Genomic DNA, 19,933 nt, shown 5'->3' with positions numbered 1-19,933 from the left:
GGAGATGATGCTGACTCAAATTACAGTGGGCTCGTAGGTCAGTTATCAGATGTTCGTTGACGAGACAAACATGGACATGAAGCTCATTTTTACTGTTTTTTAGCTTTTAGACCAAAATGGATAGCGTTAGGTACCTATCCTACCACCAGTGGAGGGGAAGGAAGCAGGACGGGGATAAAACGACGACATATCATTTGAAATTGTCGAGTAACGTTGAGACTTTGGAGTCGAATGTGTCGTTCATTGATAAACTGATCACCGGGTATTTAGACGCAATGAAAGCCTTTTGCGATGCTGGTTCACAGCTAGCAGATGCCTTCTCAGCCGTCTTAAAGCAGACCCCATTGCTTGAAATCACACAGCAACTGAAGCAAGTCGTTGAAGAGATCGATCATGTTGCGCACAAGTCAAGCGTTCATGTCACAAACCACATTCTCGCGACTTTGTGTGATTTCACATCTACATTTCCTAGTTTGAGAAGAGCTATTGAAGCACACAAAAGAAACGCTCAGAATTATGAATCCTGTCTTGAAAATCTGGAGATTCTAGAAAAAGATGAGAGTGAAGTCGACTCTAAAAGATTGAAAATCGCCAAAAAGCGTTTCAGATCAGCGGACGAAGAGCTTTCAAGCGAAGAGGAAAAACTCTACCGGAGTTTCTCTGAAGTTGAAGAAAACAGAGTGAAGGTAAGTTTTTGATTGATTATAAACGTGGGCTGATCTTTATTACTCGAGAAATTTCCTGTCTTATATGGACAAGCCCATAACAAGCAAAGGCAGTGCTTCTGACAGCCGACATCAAGCTTATGTAAAAATCGCATAACAAGATCTAAAAGTGAATGTCGTACGATTTTGTCATTTATAAATAAAAATATTCTTGCGTATCTCGAGTTTAATAAGTCATCTAGACAAAATAATCCCTGAGACAGCGGATCTAGCCAGTTAATTAGAATATAATCGCGTCGTCTGACCCGAATCGTTTGTTTCTTTGCCCTGTGCTGATTTTCTCAATAAGCTTTTATGCTGTCTTGTCTTTGCTAAAAATATCAGAGTTCCAACTGATTCTTATTGAACTGATTTTGATTCTTATTAGAATATGTCAACTTCTGTCATAATCTAAAATTTCTCTTTTCTTCTGTCGTCTGGACCCTGTCGAATAAACATGTGTGACGAGTCCAGTCAAGCATTAATCTTGTAAAACATGCTTTTATAAATTTTCCATTATTTGCTGTCAAAATTTACCCTCAGTGTTTACAATCCAACCAAACAGGAAAAAACCCTTTCGTTATTGTTAGTATTTATGATGTTTTTATTTCCTGCTGGTTGACCTTTTGAACCTATTGAATCTATAGAAGCATCAAATTTACCATGGTATTAATTTGATTGTGTTTTTCACAAAAGAATCAAGGTGTAAATGTTTTTACAGAGAAAGTCTGATTGATATGGTTGATTGACACTTTTGCCCATTGTGAATATTTTTTTTATTTTCTTTGTGATTTTTTTTCTTATCTGTTTGGTTGAAGTTTGGTAAAGATACTGATACATATAACCACAAGTATATAGCGTCTCTGGTATTATTGGCTGATATGATACACTGAACCCTTAATGATACCATCACTAGACTGCTAACCAAACTACAGGCCTGTCTGCGAAATATTAATTATTGTACTGATTAAACTAAAAAAAAGACTTATCAATACCAAGATAACCACAGGAGATAAGCTTTTATTTTTTGTCTTTGCCATTCTTGCTTAACAGTCTTCTGTTTGGTATCGATCAATTAATGTTTTGGGTCAAAGTGTGGCTTTTGATTAAAAGTTTGAAACTACCATATTCATTTAGTGGTGTAGATAAACACATTAGAAGAATCCAGAGGCTTTCAAATACAGTCAAGCAGAAACAGCGAGTGCAATTACAGTGTTTGCTTTGATATTTTTATATCTTTTTTTCTAAGAAGATTACAATTTTACTTAAGAAATTGATGTTATACTTACATGTTCTTGGGACCTTTATACATAAATATAATTAAACTTTTTGGATCATTTTGTTTGTAATAAAGAATTGTACTTTAATGAATTCCATTTTGCCAAATTATGCAAATAGTATCCCAATTTTCACAAAGGGGGACATTTGATGGCAGTATTGTGGTAGTATGACGATGATGATGATTATCATGGTGATGGTGATCATGATGATAATTATTGCAATAGTGATGGTGATCATGATGATGGTTATGATGACAATATCATATCTGATGGCAATATCATGACAGGATGATGATGATGATGATGATGATGATGATGATGATGATGATGATGATGATGATGATGATGATGATGATGATGATGATGATGATAATGATGGCAATGGTGATGGTGATTATCCTGATTACTATGGTAATGGTGATCGTAATGATGGTTATTATGACTCTGATGATGATGATTATCATGGTGATGATGATGATGATGATGTGTCAAAAATTATGATATGATCTAGGATAGTCTTGATGGCAGTGATCATGATGGTGACGATTTGGATGATTCAAATATGATTCCAATCCCTTGTTAAAAAGTGTCTTGTGTCATCAGATGCTTGGTGCCTGCTTCCTATCGTTACTACAAGTCCAGTCGCAGTTCTTGATGTCTTCAGCTGAGCTGATGTCACCTCTGGGTGCATTTGAGGAAATCGGTGACTACCTGCGGGACAGAGAAGTCACCCTAGCCCTCAAGGATGCAACATCAACATGGCTGTCACTTGCACAGGTCAGATGACACTCTACTTTTAATCAGAGACGTATAGCTAGAGGGCGGGCACAGAGGAAAGCTTTACCATCCTTGGTAATAATGATAATCATGTAATGATAGGTATCTATACCTGTGCATCCCCCCCCCCTCAGGAAATGATCTTTTAAGTATTGCATTCTGTCGATAAAGGCATCAATTACGATGTTGTATGGTTTTGAAGATGTGTTGTGATGGATTTGGTTACAAAGTGTTTGTCAACCAAGTCATCAGGCAGCTGTCTTGAAAAAAAAAACATCTTTATAAATCATGAAAGTTATTAGGCAACTATCCTAGGTTATTATACTGGTCGCCTAACAACTTGGCATGGTTGGCAAATGAATTTTGTAATAAATTTGGTTTCCCACTAATTTGTTTTTTAAATCTTCAGCAGATTTCTGTGGGAAATAGATCCCTATGTTTGTCTGATGTGCTTTCTCTTTACTTGACTTAAAAAAAAAAACTACTGTTACTGAGTTACTGATTAAAGTAACCAGGCAACTGTTTGCCTAAGAACTTGGTTGCCTTATAACCGTATACAATGGATTTCAGGCCAACCAGGGACTACGACATGGAGAAGCGTTATCTCGACAAGATGTCCAGAGCTTATTATCTAATGGACTACAGGAAAGTGAGAAGAAACAGCTGGTCAAAAGGGTGGATAACCTATTAAAGGTTTGTAAATAACGGGATTTGGTGAAAATCTTTTGAGGCACAGTATCAGAGTTTCTGCTTTTATTTTTTTGGGGTCCAATATCTATCAATCATATGGCTGTTGTGAGGTTGTTATCCTACTATCCAGATTGCAATACTGAACCACTTGATAAACATTTTTTTCTAGGAAATAATAAATATGTTATTTACCAGCTAAATCAGTATTTTAAATCCGCATTGTCACCAGTTTACTTCCGGTCGATTAAGTAACTATCTCCAATGATTTTTAATGGAAAATGTGAAAAATATTTTAAAATATTGAAAGCAGAGGTCTTAGTAAGTTTCTTTAACATTTTTACTACCGAAGCCCAATGTGTGTCACATCCTGCTGTTCCTGGAGCCTAATTAGCATTCCCCACTAATTTACACACCAAAACAAAACATGCATGCTCAGTAGGTTTTGGAGGCAGATTGTAAAAAATAAATCACAGAAACAATTAGTACAGATAATGAAGTTTTTAATGAACCGAAATATTGACGTTTTTGCCACTCTTGCTTAGAGCTGTAAAGATTTGAATTTACAATTTTATACAAAAATTCAAATTTCGCACCATCTTCTCTACCAATGATCTCAAATTTTGCTTCATTTACAAGATTATTGTTTATCTTAGACACAAAATATAAACAGAACATATAATAAAGGTGGTTTTAAGTATATAGTCATAAGAAATAGTGTAAAAATAAAGTCTGTACGATGATAGTTTATGCCGTGCCATGGTCATTTCATGGAATGCCTGGTGGCAACCGACCGACTTTGCAGATCGTGCACTCACAGTACGTCTCAATCTTGTAGCCTTTTGGGGTCTCTTTTCCCTTCTTGCTGCAAAGAACACATGCCCTCTTCATTCCTTCTACTTCTACATGAATGGCCACATGAGCTGAGGCTAGGATTTTCTGGGGAGTTGGGGGAGCAGAAACTCTTGGGCACTTTCTAGAGTTGAACTTCGCAATAAGCAAATGCGCAAGTTCTGTCTTGAAAGAGATAACAGTCCTCTTTGACTTTCCTTGCAATTGGCACTTGAATCCTTCTAGGATGAATGCGTTGGGCACTGCCAGATTGTACAAAAACCAAAAACATGTATTTATACCATTTACGTGATTGCCAGCCTGAGGAATGAAAGGATTGGAGCTGGTCCGCGCGGTCAACTCCTCCCATGTGCGCCGTGTAAACATCCATCACCTTTGGCTTTTTTATATCTATTTCTTCGCGGCCGCGATACTCTCTTCTCACTGTGCGACCCGGCTCAAGAGGGGAAACGTCATGCCATTTTGTAAAGAGGAGCTGGCCTTGCTGACGCTGAACCATTTCGCTTCAACTTGTCTTTGGCGCATGGCAACAGTTCCCTGCGATTCACGTGCACAGTCCCGCATGCATAGGTTTTTTGATCTAGCGTGTGGTCAAAAAGCTGAACAGTTGTAAAAAAGTTATCACAGAAGATGTGTCGGTAACTGTTCAGGAAAGGCTTAGCCATATCCATAACCACATCGTAGCCGAGTCCATGGACACGCTGTAACTGTTCAGGAAAGGCTTAGCCATATCCATAACCACATCGTAGCCGAGTCCATGGACACGCTGTCTGTTTTCTTGCCCAAGTTTCGCGTCGGCCGCCATCCACACTTTTATGCCGTATTTCGTTGGCTTTGCAGGCATATATTGGCGAAAACCAAGTCTTCCCTTGAAGGCAATCATTCCCTCATCGACTGATTTGTCCTTTGAGGGCTCGTAAGCTTGCTGGATACTTTTTAAGACATCGCTCAGTACCGGGCGAACTTTAAAGAGACGGTCGTAATCGGCGTCCCCACGTTGTGGCTTGTTGTTCGGATTGCTGAAGTGCAGGAATTGGGCGATCTCTTCAAACCTTGTCTTGGGGATCACGTCCTGAATCCCAAGGTTTCCAAAGAGGGGGTTTTGAGACCAATAAAGGGCTTGCTGTGGCAAGGAATTAATCCCCATCACGAGCGCTACCCCAAGGAACATGCGGAGTTCGTCGGGAGTGACATCCTTCCACTTCGCCAGCCGTGCCTCTCTATCGGCCTTCTGCCCGATAATAAATTGTGCATATCGGTTAGTTTCGTCAGAAATTAAACCAATAAGTTCATCCGAAAACATCAAACTAAAATAGTCTTCAGCTTTTGCATCTTCTGATACCGTTTTCTTCAACCGTTGTTGCCCGGTGAAGTTCTCGAGGTCGAAATGCGTGAGTTGCTCCGACCAATTTTCAACACTAACTTCATCGTTCTCGTCTTCACTTTCTTCCCAGGAAGAACTGCTTTCTTCCTCAGAAGAAAGTTCAAAACCCTGAAACTCATTTTAAGAATCATTTACATCATCATTCTTGTCAGGATTAACACCAAAAATCGCTCTAAATTCGTTCGCATCGATCGCTAAAGATTCCACCATGTTTGCAGTACAGGGTTGACTGATAAGTTTTCAGTTGGCGCTCACGCACTTTATACAATAAAAAAATATGCGCAGTTGGTGGGATTTGATTGGTTAATGTTGTAAGAATGTCGTAAGAATTCCCTAGGGAGGAGAGGGATGATTGTTTTGAGTTGTATGCAAATTGGCTGCTCCAGGAAAAACGTCACATTTCCGTTTGGCCGCTTTTGGCCGTTTTGATAGTGAAAGGGTTAAGAATATGATTGATAATCTAGAGCGGATGGCCTGTTAAATATCTTGGATTCTCGTAGATTCTTTTGTCTTTTTATGGTTGAGGTTTCCGTCAGACCTCCGGTAGTAAACTGGTGGCAATGCGGCTTTAAATAGTTACTGTTAAAGGTTACTGTATTCCACAATACAACATGTTTCCTCTGAATGAACAGCACTACAAAAGAGAGTTTGAAAGAGCCCCAACACCAGAAGCAGACATCCCAGCGGGATTCCACAGGAATCCCAGAGCCATTGAGCTGGCTCTCAAGGTCAGTATTGAACTAGTTCAGGGTTTTGATGAAAGGGGGAAACTTTAAAGAACAGAACTGTAAAGAGAACGAGATTCAGTTACCCAACAAGTGGACCATTTATTATGGGTTTGCTAGCTGGCTCTCCAGAGAGTCGGGAATGCTATGGTGAGGGAAAGGAAAAAGGAGAGCAGGAGAGCAGAGATAAGGGGCTTATCCAAACCCTAGGCCTGGAAGAGGGGTCTCATCTAAGCCATAGCCCTATAATAGGGGTCTCATCTAAGCCATAGGCCCATAATAGGGGTCTCATCTAAGCCATAGCCCTATAATAGGGGTCTCATCTAAGCCATAGGCCTATAATAGAGGTCTCATCTAAGCCATAGGCCTATAATAGGGGTCTCATACAAGCCACAGGGACAGTGCTAAATAATGTAGGCACATGCGCGTGTTCTGGCGAAAACAAACAAAATCGCACTGTTGAATCATTCAAGTAAAGGTACGAAAGGCTGACTTAAGATGATGTGCACCCCCCCCCCCTCTCAAACCCTGTCTAAATACCAGGCAATGTAACCTTAAAATATTAGATAAGACCAGCCAGTTACTTACTCATTAAAAAGTACTCCTTTGCACAAGACAAGGTATGTGCTGGCAGCCACATCTACCTTTTGGCTACCTTTTTCTCCTTTCTTTTCCCTCCCATAGGGCTGTTCAAGTGATGTGGAGGGACTCGCGGCTGGTGGATTCCATGAAGTCGCAACTCCAGAGCTGATGGAGCTTGCAGTGCTTAAACAGATCCCGACGTTACTTCTTAGAATAGGTAATAAGCATGACAATACATTAATTAGTGCACACTGAGGCAAGCACAATGAGAATAATGATAACCACATATAAACACTAGTGATGTTGATGGTTATAGTGATGTGATGATGGCATTAAATGAATTATAAAGTAATTGCTTGAAAAAGCATCAAGGTGCTAATAGGGGGAGACTTTTATTTCAAAATATGATTTATCTCTAATGAAAAAATTGTGGCTGGTAAAAAGTTAAGATTTTAAATAAATTGGTAATGTACAGATCCCTTATTGGACTCTATAAAGCATAACCCTTTTTCAAAGAAGTGCTTTTTCATATTTCTCCTATTAGGCGAGGCGCTTTTTTTGGAAAGTGCTTATTCAAGCAGTTACAGAATGTTATGATAGTGATGATGAGGTATTTAACCATTATCAATAATTTGCTAGGTGCAGTTGTTCATGAAACCTGCCCTTCTCCAAGCAAAGCTAATGATAACTTCAAGTCAAAGATGGTGAGTAGCCATAATTATACACCTGGCTGATGAAATATTATAATTTGCAAATATATACAACAGCAACTGGTGGCTGATTGACATCCTTTAAAACAATACGCAGATGGCTAATTGTTAATGAATGATTTATTATTCAGAGTTTGTTATTGATTTTTTATTTGTTTTATGAAAAAGAGCTCCTATTCTTGTATGAAAATACAGACAACTTTAACTAATTCTATTGAATCTTTAAGAGAGATATAGAGAGCACCAAATAATCATTGCAGAATCCTCTTGATTTAGGTATTCAGTTTAATTAATCTCTCTTTCTTTCAAACAGTTTTGCATCCGGGATCTGGTTACCACAGTAGCGACTCATAATGACATTCCTCTCAACAAAGAAAACCTGGACATGTTTGTGCTGTCCGTCCTGTATGAGGCATGCTCTCCTGCCTGCAGTACCGCAGCCAAGACTGCTGTGCAGTTGCTTTTTGGCAAAGCAAACTTGGTGAGTAGGCCGTCATAGACTGTTTTATTCTAATGAGATACAAAGGCAATCTTAGATGAATGTTTTCAATAATTTGAATAACCAGTATAAGGGACTTTGAGTAAAATGGGTAAAGATATGGAAAATTATTCAACTAAAGTGTTCACTAACCGTATTCCATCCAGCAAATCGGCTGGCTGATGGCACTGCCTGAAGTCAGGCACATACAGACTGAGGGCATACATTCCTACATCTCATATTTTGTTGAAAAAAAAATAAAAGTAGAAATAGAAATAAAAAAGTCCTGATCAACATAATTAAGGGTGACAACTTACGAATATCCTTTGCAGCTAAGTGGAAACATGGCTTCTGTGAACTATATGGTTGGACTTTAAATAGGAGCCTTAAAATGCACCCACAAACAATTCTTCCTCCCCCCACCCCAAAACACCCCCCCCCTCCCCCCCCCCCACACACACACCTTACCCCAAATGCAGTTTACAGACATTGGAAAAATGTTGCCAGTTATAGGCAATAGATAGACATGTTACTTTAGATATATTTTGTGAGAATGAGAACGGGTAAAAAGCCTAAAGTAGCTTTTGTCACCTCATAATGTTTATTTTTCTTCTTCAGGTTAAAGTTCGTCCTGGGAGAGATAACGCCATTAGAGTAGCTCATGTCTATGCCAAGGGGACGTTTGTACACGTTGAGGTGTCAACAACATGGTGAGTGGCTCATGTCTATGCCAAGGGGACGTTTGTACACGTTGAGGTGTAAACAACGTGGTGAGTGGCTCAGGTCTATGCCAAGGGGATGTTTGTACACGTTGAGGTGTCAACAACATGGTGAGTGGCTCAGGTCTATGCCAAGGAGACGTTTGTACACGTTGAGGTGTCAACAACTTGGTGAGTGGCTCAGGTCTATGCCAAGGGGACGTTTGTACACGTTGAGGTGTCAACAACTTGGTGAGTGGCTCAGGTCTATGCCAAGGGGATGTTTGTACACTTTGAGGTGTCAACAACATGGTGAGTGGTTCATGTCTATGCCAAGGGGACGTTTGTACACGTTGAGGTGTCAACAACATGGTGAGTGGCTCATGTCTATGCCAAGGGGATGTTTGTACACGTTGAGGTGTCAACAACATGGTGAGTGGCTCAGGTCTATGCCAAGGGGATGTTTGTACACGTTGAGGTGTCAACAACTTGGTGAGTGGCTCAGGTCTATGCCAAGGGGACGTTTGTACACGTTGAGGTGTCAACAACTTGGTGAGTGGCTCAGGTCTATGCCAAGGGGATGTTTGTACACGTTGAGGTGTCAACAACATGGTGAGTGGCTCATGTCTATGCCAAGGGGATGTTTGTACACGTTGAGGTGTCAACAACATGGTGAGTGGCTCAGGTCTATGCCAAGGGGATGTTTGTACACTTTGAGGTGTCAACAACATGGTGAGTGGCTCATGTCTATGCCAAGGGGATGTTTGTACACGTTGAGGTGTCAACAACATGGTGAGTGGCTCATGTCTATGCCAAGGGGATGTTTGTACACGTTGAGGTGTCAACAACATGGTGAGTGGCTCAGGTCTATGCCAAGGGGATGTTTGTACACTTTGAGGTGTCAACAACATGGTGAGTGGTTCATGTCTATGACAAGGGGACGTTTGTACACGTTGAGGTGTCAACAACATGGTGAGTGGCTCATGTCTATGCCAAGGGGATGTTTGTACACGTTGAAGTGTCAACAACGTGGTGAGTGGCTCATGTCTATGCCAAGGGGACGTTTGTACACGTTGAAGTGTCAACAACGTGGTGAGGGGGATTAGGGGCTGCATGCTGAGTTATAAAATCATCCTTCTGATACTGTATATAACTCATACTTGTGTATGTTAGTAATATTTGGATGAATCACTATGGAAATGGTTGAATGAATTATAATGTTTATCCATCGCTGTTGTAGAAACTAGATTATAGCAAGCTTCAGAAAGGCAACACTAAAAATTCTGATTCATTTTGTAAAACTTACTGTTTAGTTTATATTCTTTTGTTTTTAAGGGTTTGACCATGTCTAGATCTTTCCTCATAGTTGTATAGAATAAAATGTCTATATGGCATTATTTAAACTTTTATTGTATTTTACATAGCCTAGACTAAATCAGCCTCCAATTGTAATGATGTAGCCATCAAAAACCATGTTTGTGTTTTTGTTCTCCAGGGAGATAACAGCGGACAACACTCTGTTCTCGAGTATATCCAATGATATTGACCTTCAGCAGGAACTGGGGACAGTAGATGCTGTGTACACAGCAAAATTCAGCTTGATGGATTTCCTTGAAGACAAGTAAGGAGAACTTGAATGGAATTCAAGCGGCGGTCGCACCAGTTTACTTCTGGCTAATTATGTAACAAGTGCCCAGTTACCTGGAAAACACAAAAAAAATATTTAAAAATTGTAAAAGCAATGTGTCTATTGGAAGTTTCTTTCAAGACGTGACTGATAATTTCGAGCGGATAGCCTGTTAAATAGTGTTGATTCTAATAGATTATTATGCCCCCCCTTACAATGACAGGGATTAAGGTTTCTGTCGGCCTACACACTGTTAACATTATTGACTGGTGCTAAACTGGTGCGATTCCTTCTTAAAATCATTTCAACCCAAGTGTGATCTAATCAAGTTATTTAGTTATGGGATAAATGGAGATAGCAATGTGGGACATTTGTAATCTAGTTTTTTCTCTTTGATCAATTAATATTCTGACCGCACTTTTTGTACCATCCTTAGAGATCGCCCACTCCCCTCCATCCTTATCAAGCGCTGTAATCAATCTTCTTCACCCTTGACACCCACCAAGAGCTCCGTCTCCCCTTCCCACAAGCACAACAGATTCCGCAAATCCCTCACCAAGGCAACGTCCAAGATTTTCTCGCGCAAGTCAGGCCAGTCCAAGGGATCAAACATGGCCATACCACAGTCCCCGGACCACAGCTCCTCCACCCACAGTGCTGGCACTGGGAGTGGATCACCAAGGAATGAAGGTAGTGTAGCCACACACAGAATGCACGGTAGGAATTCTTTTGGAATCTGGGTGTGAAGGTTATATATAATTGTCCCAATTTTGACACTGTCAGATTTTATTTCTTTCCTTTTTAAGGTCAACAAATGCAGCATTCTTGTTCTCAGGGTTTTTTTTATGGTAGAAACTAAGCATTTCAGCTAAGCATACATTGGATCAAACAACCTCAAGTCATTGCAGAACTTACCTACATATTCTAAAAACATTGGTTTTAATCTATTGGGGCACAGCGGTATGTTAGGGACCAAAATCGAGATACATTTTTGGTTTAATATTTTCAGGTTTTCGGATATCTGTAATAACAACAAGTACTGACACTAGCAACAGTCGAGATGCAGAGATGGATGAACCTTCACCCCTACCCCCACCACGCCCTAAACACTGGGCCCGTAAAATCCAAAAGGCCAACAGTGCTGTTACAATGACTCTGGACGAGAATGAGCCTGCGGAACAGAGTGAAAGGTCTGATGGCGATAGCACTGACTGGTATCACTCGGACTCCAAGTTTCCTCTACCCATGTTTAAACCAACACTCTCAGGTATGGTTTCCTCTACCCATGTTTAAACCAACACTCTCAGGTATGGGATTTTCACTTTGACTTTATGGTGATTGTTGTACTCTCAGGTATTGTATGTTCTCTTTGACTTTATGGTAATTGTTTTTTACTTAGGTATTGTATGTTCTCTTTGACTTTATGGTGATTGTTGTACTCTCAGCTATTGGATGTTCTCTTTGACTTTATGGTGATTGTTGTACTCTCAGGTATTGTATGTACTGTTTGACTTTATGGTGATTGTTGTACTCTCAGGTATTGTATGTTCCCTTTGACTTTATGGTAAGTGTTGTACTCTCGGGTATTGTATGTTCTCTTTGACTTTATGGTGATTGTTGTACTCTCAGGTATTGTATGTACTGTTTGACTTTATGGTGATTGTTGTACTCTCAGGTATTGTATGTTCTCTTTGACTTTATGGTGATTGTTGTACTCTCAGGTATTGTATGTTCTCTTTGACTTTATGGTGATTGTTGTACTCTCAGGTATTGTGTGTTCTCTTTGACTTTATGGTGATTGTTGTACTCTCAGGTATTGTATGTTCTCTTTGACTTTATGGTGATTGTTGTACTCTCAGATATTGTATGTTCTCTTTGACTTTATGGTGATTGTTGTACTCTCAGGTATTGTATGTTCTCTTTGACTTGTTGTACTCTCAGGTATTGTATGTTCTTTTTGACTTTATGGTGATTGTTGTACTCTCAGGTATTGTATGTTCCCTTTGACTTTATGGTAATTGTTGTACTCTCAGGTATTGTATGTTATCTTTGACTTTATAGTGATTGTTGTACTCTCAGATATTGTATGTTCTCTTTGACTTTATGGTGATTGTTGTACTCTCAGGTATTGTATGTTCTCTTTGACTTGTTGTACTCTCAGGTATTGTATGTTCTTTTTGACTTTATGGTGATTGTTGTACTCTCAGGTATTGTATGTTCCCTTTGACTTTATGGTAATTGTTGTACTCTCAGGTATTGTATGTTCTCTTTGACTTTATAGTGATTGTTGTACTCTCAGGTATTGTATGTTCTCTTTGACTTTATAGTGATTGTTGTACTCTCAGGTATTGTATGTTCTCTTTGACTTTATGGTGATTGTTGTACTCTCAGGTATTGTATGTTCTCTTTGACTTTATGGTGATTGTTGTACTCTCAGGTATTGTATGTTTTCATTGACTTTATGGTGATTGTTGTACTCTCAGGTATTGTATGTTCTCTTTGACTTTATGGTGATTGTTGTACTCTCAGGTATTGTATGTACTGTTTGACTTTATGGTGATTGTTGTACTCTAAGGTATTGTATGTTCTCTTTGTTTTTATGGTAATTGTTGTACTCTCAGGTATTGGATGTTCTCTTTGACTTTATGGTGATTGTTGTACTCTAAGGTATTGGATGTTCTCTTTGACTTTATGGTGATTGTTGTACCTTCAGGTATCGTATGTTCATTTTGACTTTTTGGTGAATGTTGTGACAAGTATAGTGTTGATGACGATGGTGTTGATGATAATGGTGATGTTGTTGATGACAATGATTATGAATGACGATGGTGTTGATGATAATGGTGATGTTGTTGATGACAATGATTATGATAACTATGATTGTTAAGCAGTGTTGATAATAATGGTAGTGATGATATTTTTCTTCATAGTGACCAAATGAAAATAAATCTTGACCTTGAAAGGAATTCTTTGAAAAACTGGTCTCGACTACGCCTGTGTTGTTATAGGAACTATGCCAAGTATGACTTGGGCAATTATTTTCTTAGTGGGGCAATCATGCTCAACTGTGATCAGGGCGAAGGTACTTTGGGGTAATCGTTTTTGATTCCGTGTTGATGATGATAGTAATAACGGTGATGATTTTTGTGATGATTGTGGTGATAATATTTATGAATGATGATGATTGTCATGATGATAGGGGTGTTGATAGTGGTGAAGATGATGGTAGTGATAAAAGAATTATAGCAAAGCGAGATTATGGTGATGGCAATGATGATGATGCATGTGTCCACTCACACTCATTTGCAACAGCTTGGTCATGGCGACAATTATGATTAGTAGCAATATTAATCTGTTATTTTCTCACCTCAACTTATCATTTCATATCTTTATAGCAGATTCTCAAAGCCAGCTTTCCTTGGCATCTCAGCAAGAGCTAGACGAAGTGATCAAGTTCTTATCCGGCACACCGCTAAAACCCAGAATGGTGTATCAAGACACCAGTAGCTGTATGACGCCAACCGACAGCGGCCTGGGCAGCACCCTTAGCTTCCCTATCAGCACCCAGTCAAGTAGCAAAGACTCCACCCCGCTCTCTCCACAGGTGGAGAGCACCCACCCTTCTCCCCCCGTGAAAACCAAGAAAAGAGCTGGAGGTAACGGGGGTGCTAAAGACACGCAGAAAGTGGCAGAACCTGCTCCTGAGAATGAAGATTTTCCAAAAGATGACGAGATATTGAAGAGTAAGGAAGAATCAGCAAATTGGAAGGATTGTCAGAAAGCAGGGGAGGAATTTGGGAATAAGAATGGCAAGTCAACTGAGAACGAAACTGTCGGTACAGGCAATGATCCCCAAGCACAATCAGAGCAGAACCAAATCCAGGAGACGTCTGATGATATTGGTACAGAAAACAGTATTGAAGCAAATACTAAGGCAGTACAGGAGAAAGGGTGTGGTCTTGATGGGGGACCAGTGAAAGTGACCTTAAGTCCAGCTACAGATCAGGAGGAGTTTGAATCCAGAGTTACCATCAGCGAGAGCTTGAGGTTAGTCATCCAAGTGTATTGATATTTTTTTAAACAGAGTTGCAATGTATTGTTTAGAATGTCTTAGTCTTGCAGGCCTTGAAATTTGACTTTTTCTATTTAGAGAATCAAAAGAATATTGGAATAGAAATTATAAGCCACAGCGTTCAATTGAGAATATCTCAGTTACTGGCTTGAAATGTTGGAAATGGATTCTTTGAGGAACTCTTTGTGTGGAGGCATCAAAAGGCAGCGTGATTTGCTTTCTTTAACAGAGTTTTGCATTATGGTCAACTCTTTATCCTTGTTTTAGGACGGTGTGGGAAAAGGCAGGTCCTAAACCAAAACCAAAGTCCCGAAGCCTGGACAGTAGCCGTCCCCGAGAACTTTATGGGTCACAGGAGACGCTTTACCACAGCTGTTGGTCTCTTGCGGAGGAAGACAGCATTCAAGCTGGTCAGGATGAGGATGCAGCCAAGAGCCCGAGTGAGGGCCAGTTACCCAGTGAGGGAGCGGTGAAAGCAGAAGTGGTGGATTTGGGCTTAAAGTGGTCCCCTGGATTCAGTCACCAGGTTTGGAGTAGCAGTCCAGACATGCTGGCAGACATGGTGGGTTTAGAGTGTCTGGGTGTGTGTGTGTGGGGGGGGGGGGGGGGTGGGGGGGATGGGCGGATCTAGTTTTTCACTAAAGGGGGGTTTGGCTCAGTGATGAAGGGGAAAGGGGGTAATTTGTTTGTTGCATATGGCTTTCTGTCAGCCCAAAGGGGGGTTTAAACCCCCTAAACCCTCCCCCTAGATCCGCTGCTATGGGGTTGGTTAGATATGGGGATACAGAGGATACAACAGTCAGAATATGCTGATGGCAAACGTGGTGGAATTATAGAGAAAGGAATTGGGGGATGAATGCATTTAGCTACTGAGGCCTGTTTAGTTTAGAGAACCAGATTTAGAGAGAAAGGCATAGGGTGGAGGTACAGTCGGGAGGGGGTATGGGGGGGGACAGGGTACTACCAGGATACTATGGTTTTGGCAGGACAAGGGCAGTACTAGACATGTACCCTTCAGCCCTTGATTTGGCAGGACAAGGGCAGTACTAGACATGTACCCTTCGGCCCTTGATTTGGCAGGACAAGGGCAGTACTAGACATGTACCCTTCGGCCCTTGATTTGGCAGGACAAGGGCAGTACTAGACATGTACCCTTCAGCCCTTGATTTGGCAGGACAAGGGCAGTACTAGACATGTACCCTTCAGCCCTTGATTTGGCAGGACAAGGGCAGTACTAGACATGTACCCTTCAGCCCTTGATTTGGCAGATAAAAGAAGTGTTACAGTAATCTAAACTTAACAGATGAACAGGGTTTTGAGTTCTATTTGTTTTTATTCTGAAAAGAAACAATATCTCCGCTTTTACTTAGGTAGAGTAAAAGGTCTCCTCTAACTGGTGGTTTGTGTTTGTTAGGACTGTGTGCCTCCGCACTGGTGCCGCTCAGACGAGACGCTAGACCGTGCTGCTGGTGGAGGCAAAAACGTCTTCTCCTTGGGACTTGGTATCACGGGCCCGGAGCTGATCGCTGCAGCACACAAGGCAGGGTAAGATTTATTGTAGGCCCTTTTTTTTACTTTTACTCTTGTAGGAAGAAGAGGGAAGGAAATCGAAGGGTATAGGGTCAGAAGTATAGTATAACTAGAAAGACTACAGACAAGCTGTAGGGGGTTTGAAGTAGTCTTGAAGAGAGGTGAAATGCCCCCCCCCCCCCCCCCTCTTTTAATGTATTTACTTACTGTGTTATGCAGTTTGGGGGAATTACAAAATGAGTGATTAGGAGAGATATATATGTGACATATATGAACGATATATCTAGAAGTAACTATGAGACCTAATGGAGATAGATGATGTTCCCCTTATTTCATCACTTGCTGTGTTTTGCGGTCGAGGGCACTTACAAAATGAGAGATTATGAGAGAGATACATTAGAGACTTGATAAATGGGTGATCTAGAACATCTCTGAGCATAGAGTCCTGTAGTAGATAGATTATGTTTTCCTTGTGTGTTTTGCAGTTGAGAGGACTTGAGCAGTGCCCTAACGCATATAGGGAGGCCTAAGCCCCCTCCCCCAATGATAAGAGAATGACCGTTAGGGGCGCGGCTTCGCCCCCCCTCCCCCTCGGTTTTCTTAATGTCCCTTCTCTTGGTGTCCCTGCCCCTGTCCTCCCCCCTCAGTTCTTCTATGGCCGTTCTGTTGACAAGTGAGAGAGTAGGAGAGACACATGAGACATGGTAAATGACATAAAGAGATGGCTGATGTCTCCCTATTACTTGCTTCGATTTGCAGTCGAGGGGACTTGATAAATGATAGGGGTCTTCGAGTTCCTGGCGTCACCAAGACTTGGAGTTCAGAAGACCTTAGAGAAAAGGTAACGCATTCGTGAATTGTAACATCCCAAAGTTTAGAGAGCCTCTGTTATATTTGCCATTTTGCAATCCTAGCAAAGTACCAAGTATGAAAACCATTCCATCTGCTTATATGAGGAGGTGGTTTCTATATATATATGAGAATTTATCTTCAGTGTAAGTTTATCCTCAAATGCTTGTTGAAAACTATTACAAAGGGGGAGGGGGTTGATAATCAACTTTCCTATGGTCCACTGCACTACACCATGTATGACGTATTGGATATCTGAAGGACGTTGAGATTCCTCAAATAAAATAAAGTAACGTTAGTCTAGTGTCAGACTTCAATCCTGGATGGTTTTATGCAAATAAGCTGTTGTGGTATCTTATGTAAACATAATGAAATTGTTGCTTATAACCCTATTAAGTCGAGTTTGATGTTTAGAAAAAGCACATTATCTTGTTGTTACAGGCTTCTCTTAGTCTCCTTTACATAGTGTGTGCATTCCTTTTTTAGAGCGGCATTGACACTGTCAGAGGGCCGACGGAAACATTTTTTGCGTTTTCCGTTGATAATAATCTGAGATTGTCACCGGGAGTAAACTGAGAATGCCGCTTTAAGTGTTTCCCTACGACCATGTTCCCTTTATTCACTCCATTCTTCCCCCATTCAGAGTCCGTGTGATCCGTGGCCTCAAAAATGCTCGTCTCCTCCACCACTCCAATGGAACAAGTCCAGCTCTCTGTCCGAAAACACCGTCCACAAACCGGACTACCCCCGACGAGACCTCCCTGCACAGCACTACAGCGACCCCTTCCTACCCTCCGAGCCCTGGTGGAGTCAGGCGGGACCAAACTACCCCCTACCCTCCCACACACGGTACCAGCAGCAGCTTCAGCGCCAGTACGCAATGGATTACAACTACCACCACGGCGCAGTCCCCCGTGGGTACCCTCCCATGGGGCAATCTGCCTTCCGTCCCGTCCAACCGTCCTACCCCAAACCGACCCGCCAAGCTCACCTGCAGGTTCCTCCACATTACCAAGTATCCTCCGGGAACCACCATGCTTCAAACCCAAGGTTCTAGAAGCCTCGATGGCAATAGCCTTGTAATGGGAACCTATCATTCCAGTCAACTCCCACTAACGGACACTCTAAAGCAGACAGCTTCACGAGAGAGCTGACTGAAAGTTGGCTGTATTTTGTAAGAGTTGACGGTATTTTGTCTCGTTCGATTTTAATATTTCTTGCTTCTTTCGTTTTTTTGTCGGTCTTTGTTTTGCTTCTTTTATGTTCTTTTTATTGTTATTATTATTATTATTTTTTGCCCCATGGCAATTTCAATCCCCTTCCCTTTTAGACTTGTTAGTTTTTTTTATTAAAGATTAATATCTTTTATACTCCACAGAAGTTGGATATACCTCTTTTTCTCCTTAAATTCAGGCTTTTATCAAGTACTTTTTTGTGTTATTTTTTGTTAGTGTGACCGCTGGCGATCACGTTACCAAAACATCTCGTTGAACGAGAAATGCACCCTCTATAGCAAATGCTATTTTGTTCAGCCGTGTTCTGAATTTTCGTCTTTGATGCTGTTTTTTACTTAAAGTTTGGCTGCTATATTCTGAACAAAGCAACTTTTCCACTCCCACTCTTAGATAAAGAAACATTACATTAAGGTGCTTTGTGTTAACAATTTCACGTGTTATTGTGTTTTGAAGTGTGTAAAATTTATTGTTAAAGTCAAGGGTAACGTTTTTCTGTTCTCCGATTGCTTTTATTTTTCTTTCGTTTTGTTCTTTTACTAAAGTCTAAAAACTATTTAACTACATTAATAGTTGTCTGAGCGAAAGGTAAAAAGTTTAAACAACCCTGCATTAGCTTTCTGACGAAGAAACCCTTTTCTACTCAATAAACTGATTGAAATTACAGAAACTCAAAGATAAAGTAGCCGATCATTCAAGCAACCTTTTACCTCATTAAGAGTTAAAATATTATGTACATCGAAAGAGAAACAGGGATAGCACATCTAAAGCCTGATGTTTATATATTTTATTTTAGTTGGGACACCTAACCTTCGACCACGCCCCTTAACCCTCATGTTAACGATATTGAATATCTGTTCTATTGACTTTTTGCCTATCGGTCAGACAAATTTGGAGAGGCTAACTAGATCGTTTTATTGAAAAAAAAAATCAGGGATTTCTGCTATGAGCTTGGTGTGCTTTTAGATTGCGTAAAATATAAGATAGTGAAATCATTAGCTTTTAGTGACTACTTCATGGTCAGTGCGCTTATGCTGTTGTAATGTGATGTAATAAAGGAAAGCATTGGATTTGTCCTGTTCTCTGAGTTTAAGCTTAGATCCACTGTTGAAGCGACCCCCACCAACAATTAATTACCCACAACTCGTCATTACCCACAATTCATCAGGCGCACATTGCGCCAGTAAAAATTATATATAGATAGTGCCAAAATAGCGTAAACTATTTATGTTAACTTGGTGATATGTTCTCAAACCACATCTGCATTACTATATACATGTCGGGGACTTCATAAGAACGAATGGACAGTATTCGCCGCTAAAACTCGGAATAATGAGTCGATCTGTAAAAGGGCCATCAACAACTTGCTTTTAACTTCCGAACTTATCAAGCTTGACGTCAAAATGGCATTTTAACCTACAATAAATCTAAATTATTATTTATTTACGGAAAATCGGTTTCAAACTCCCTGTGTTTGACAATTTCGCGTCATATGATTTTGCTGGGAGAACAAAAAAAGCGGCAAATCAATCGTCCATATCTTTATAAAAAGACAATACGACAAAAACCACTGAAGGTTTTGCCTGCATAACACATCCACATCCAAGAGAAGTATTTTAGTGAGTATATCTTATCGTCTGTGGAGGATTCAAAGAGAAAAAAAAATATCAACGATCAAATTCGGTAAGAAAACGACGTGTCAATGGACCAAATTAAATTAAAGTACTTTCTAGTCTACTCTGGGTC

The 19,933-nt window shown here is 40.5% G+C and overlaps 1 protein-coding gene across 2 annotated transcripts; it reads left to right on the top strand.

The window, feature by feature from the left end:
* The first annotated feature begins 19 nt into the window (after window positions 1-19).
* On the top strand, window positions 20-19,257 carry LOC116602147. Of its 2 annotated transcripts, none has more exons than XM_048720553.1 (16): window positions 20-686; window positions 2,588-2,761; window positions 3,332-3,454; window positions 6,317-6,412; window positions 7,094-7,208; window positions 7,631-7,695; window positions 8,015-8,182; window positions 8,798-8,889; window positions 10,373-10,498; window positions 10,941-11,194; window positions 11,514-11,771; window positions 13,903-14,551; window positions 14,844-15,138; window positions 15,991-16,121; window positions 16,866-16,947; window positions 17,599-19,257. In XM_048720553.1, the coding sequence occupies exons 1-16, from the start codon at window positions 117-119 to the stop codon at window positions 18,010-18,012; spliced, it is 3,612 nt and encodes a 1,203-aa protein (XP_048576510.1). In that variant the 5' UTR covers window positions 20-116; the 3' UTR covers window positions 18,013-19,257. The 2 variants fall into 2 exon arrangements, with proteins under 2 accessions (XP_048576510.1, XP_048576509.1); XM_048720552.1 differs by having other exon boundaries at window positions 13,900-14,551.
* Window positions 19,258-19,933: the final 676 nt, after the last annotated feature.

The sequence above is a fragment of the Nematostella vectensis genome, chromosome 13 (assembly GCF_932526225.1).
Source record: "Nematostella vectensis chromosome 13, jaNemVect1.1, whole genome shotgun sequence".
Classification (NCBI taxonomy): domain Eukaryota; kingdom Metazoa; phylum Cnidaria; class Anthozoa; order Actiniaria; family Edwardsiidae; genus Nematostella; species Nematostella vectensis.
The sequence above is the reverse complement of the archived record's forward strand: the minus strand, read 5'-3'. Positions and strand labels throughout refer to the sequence as shown.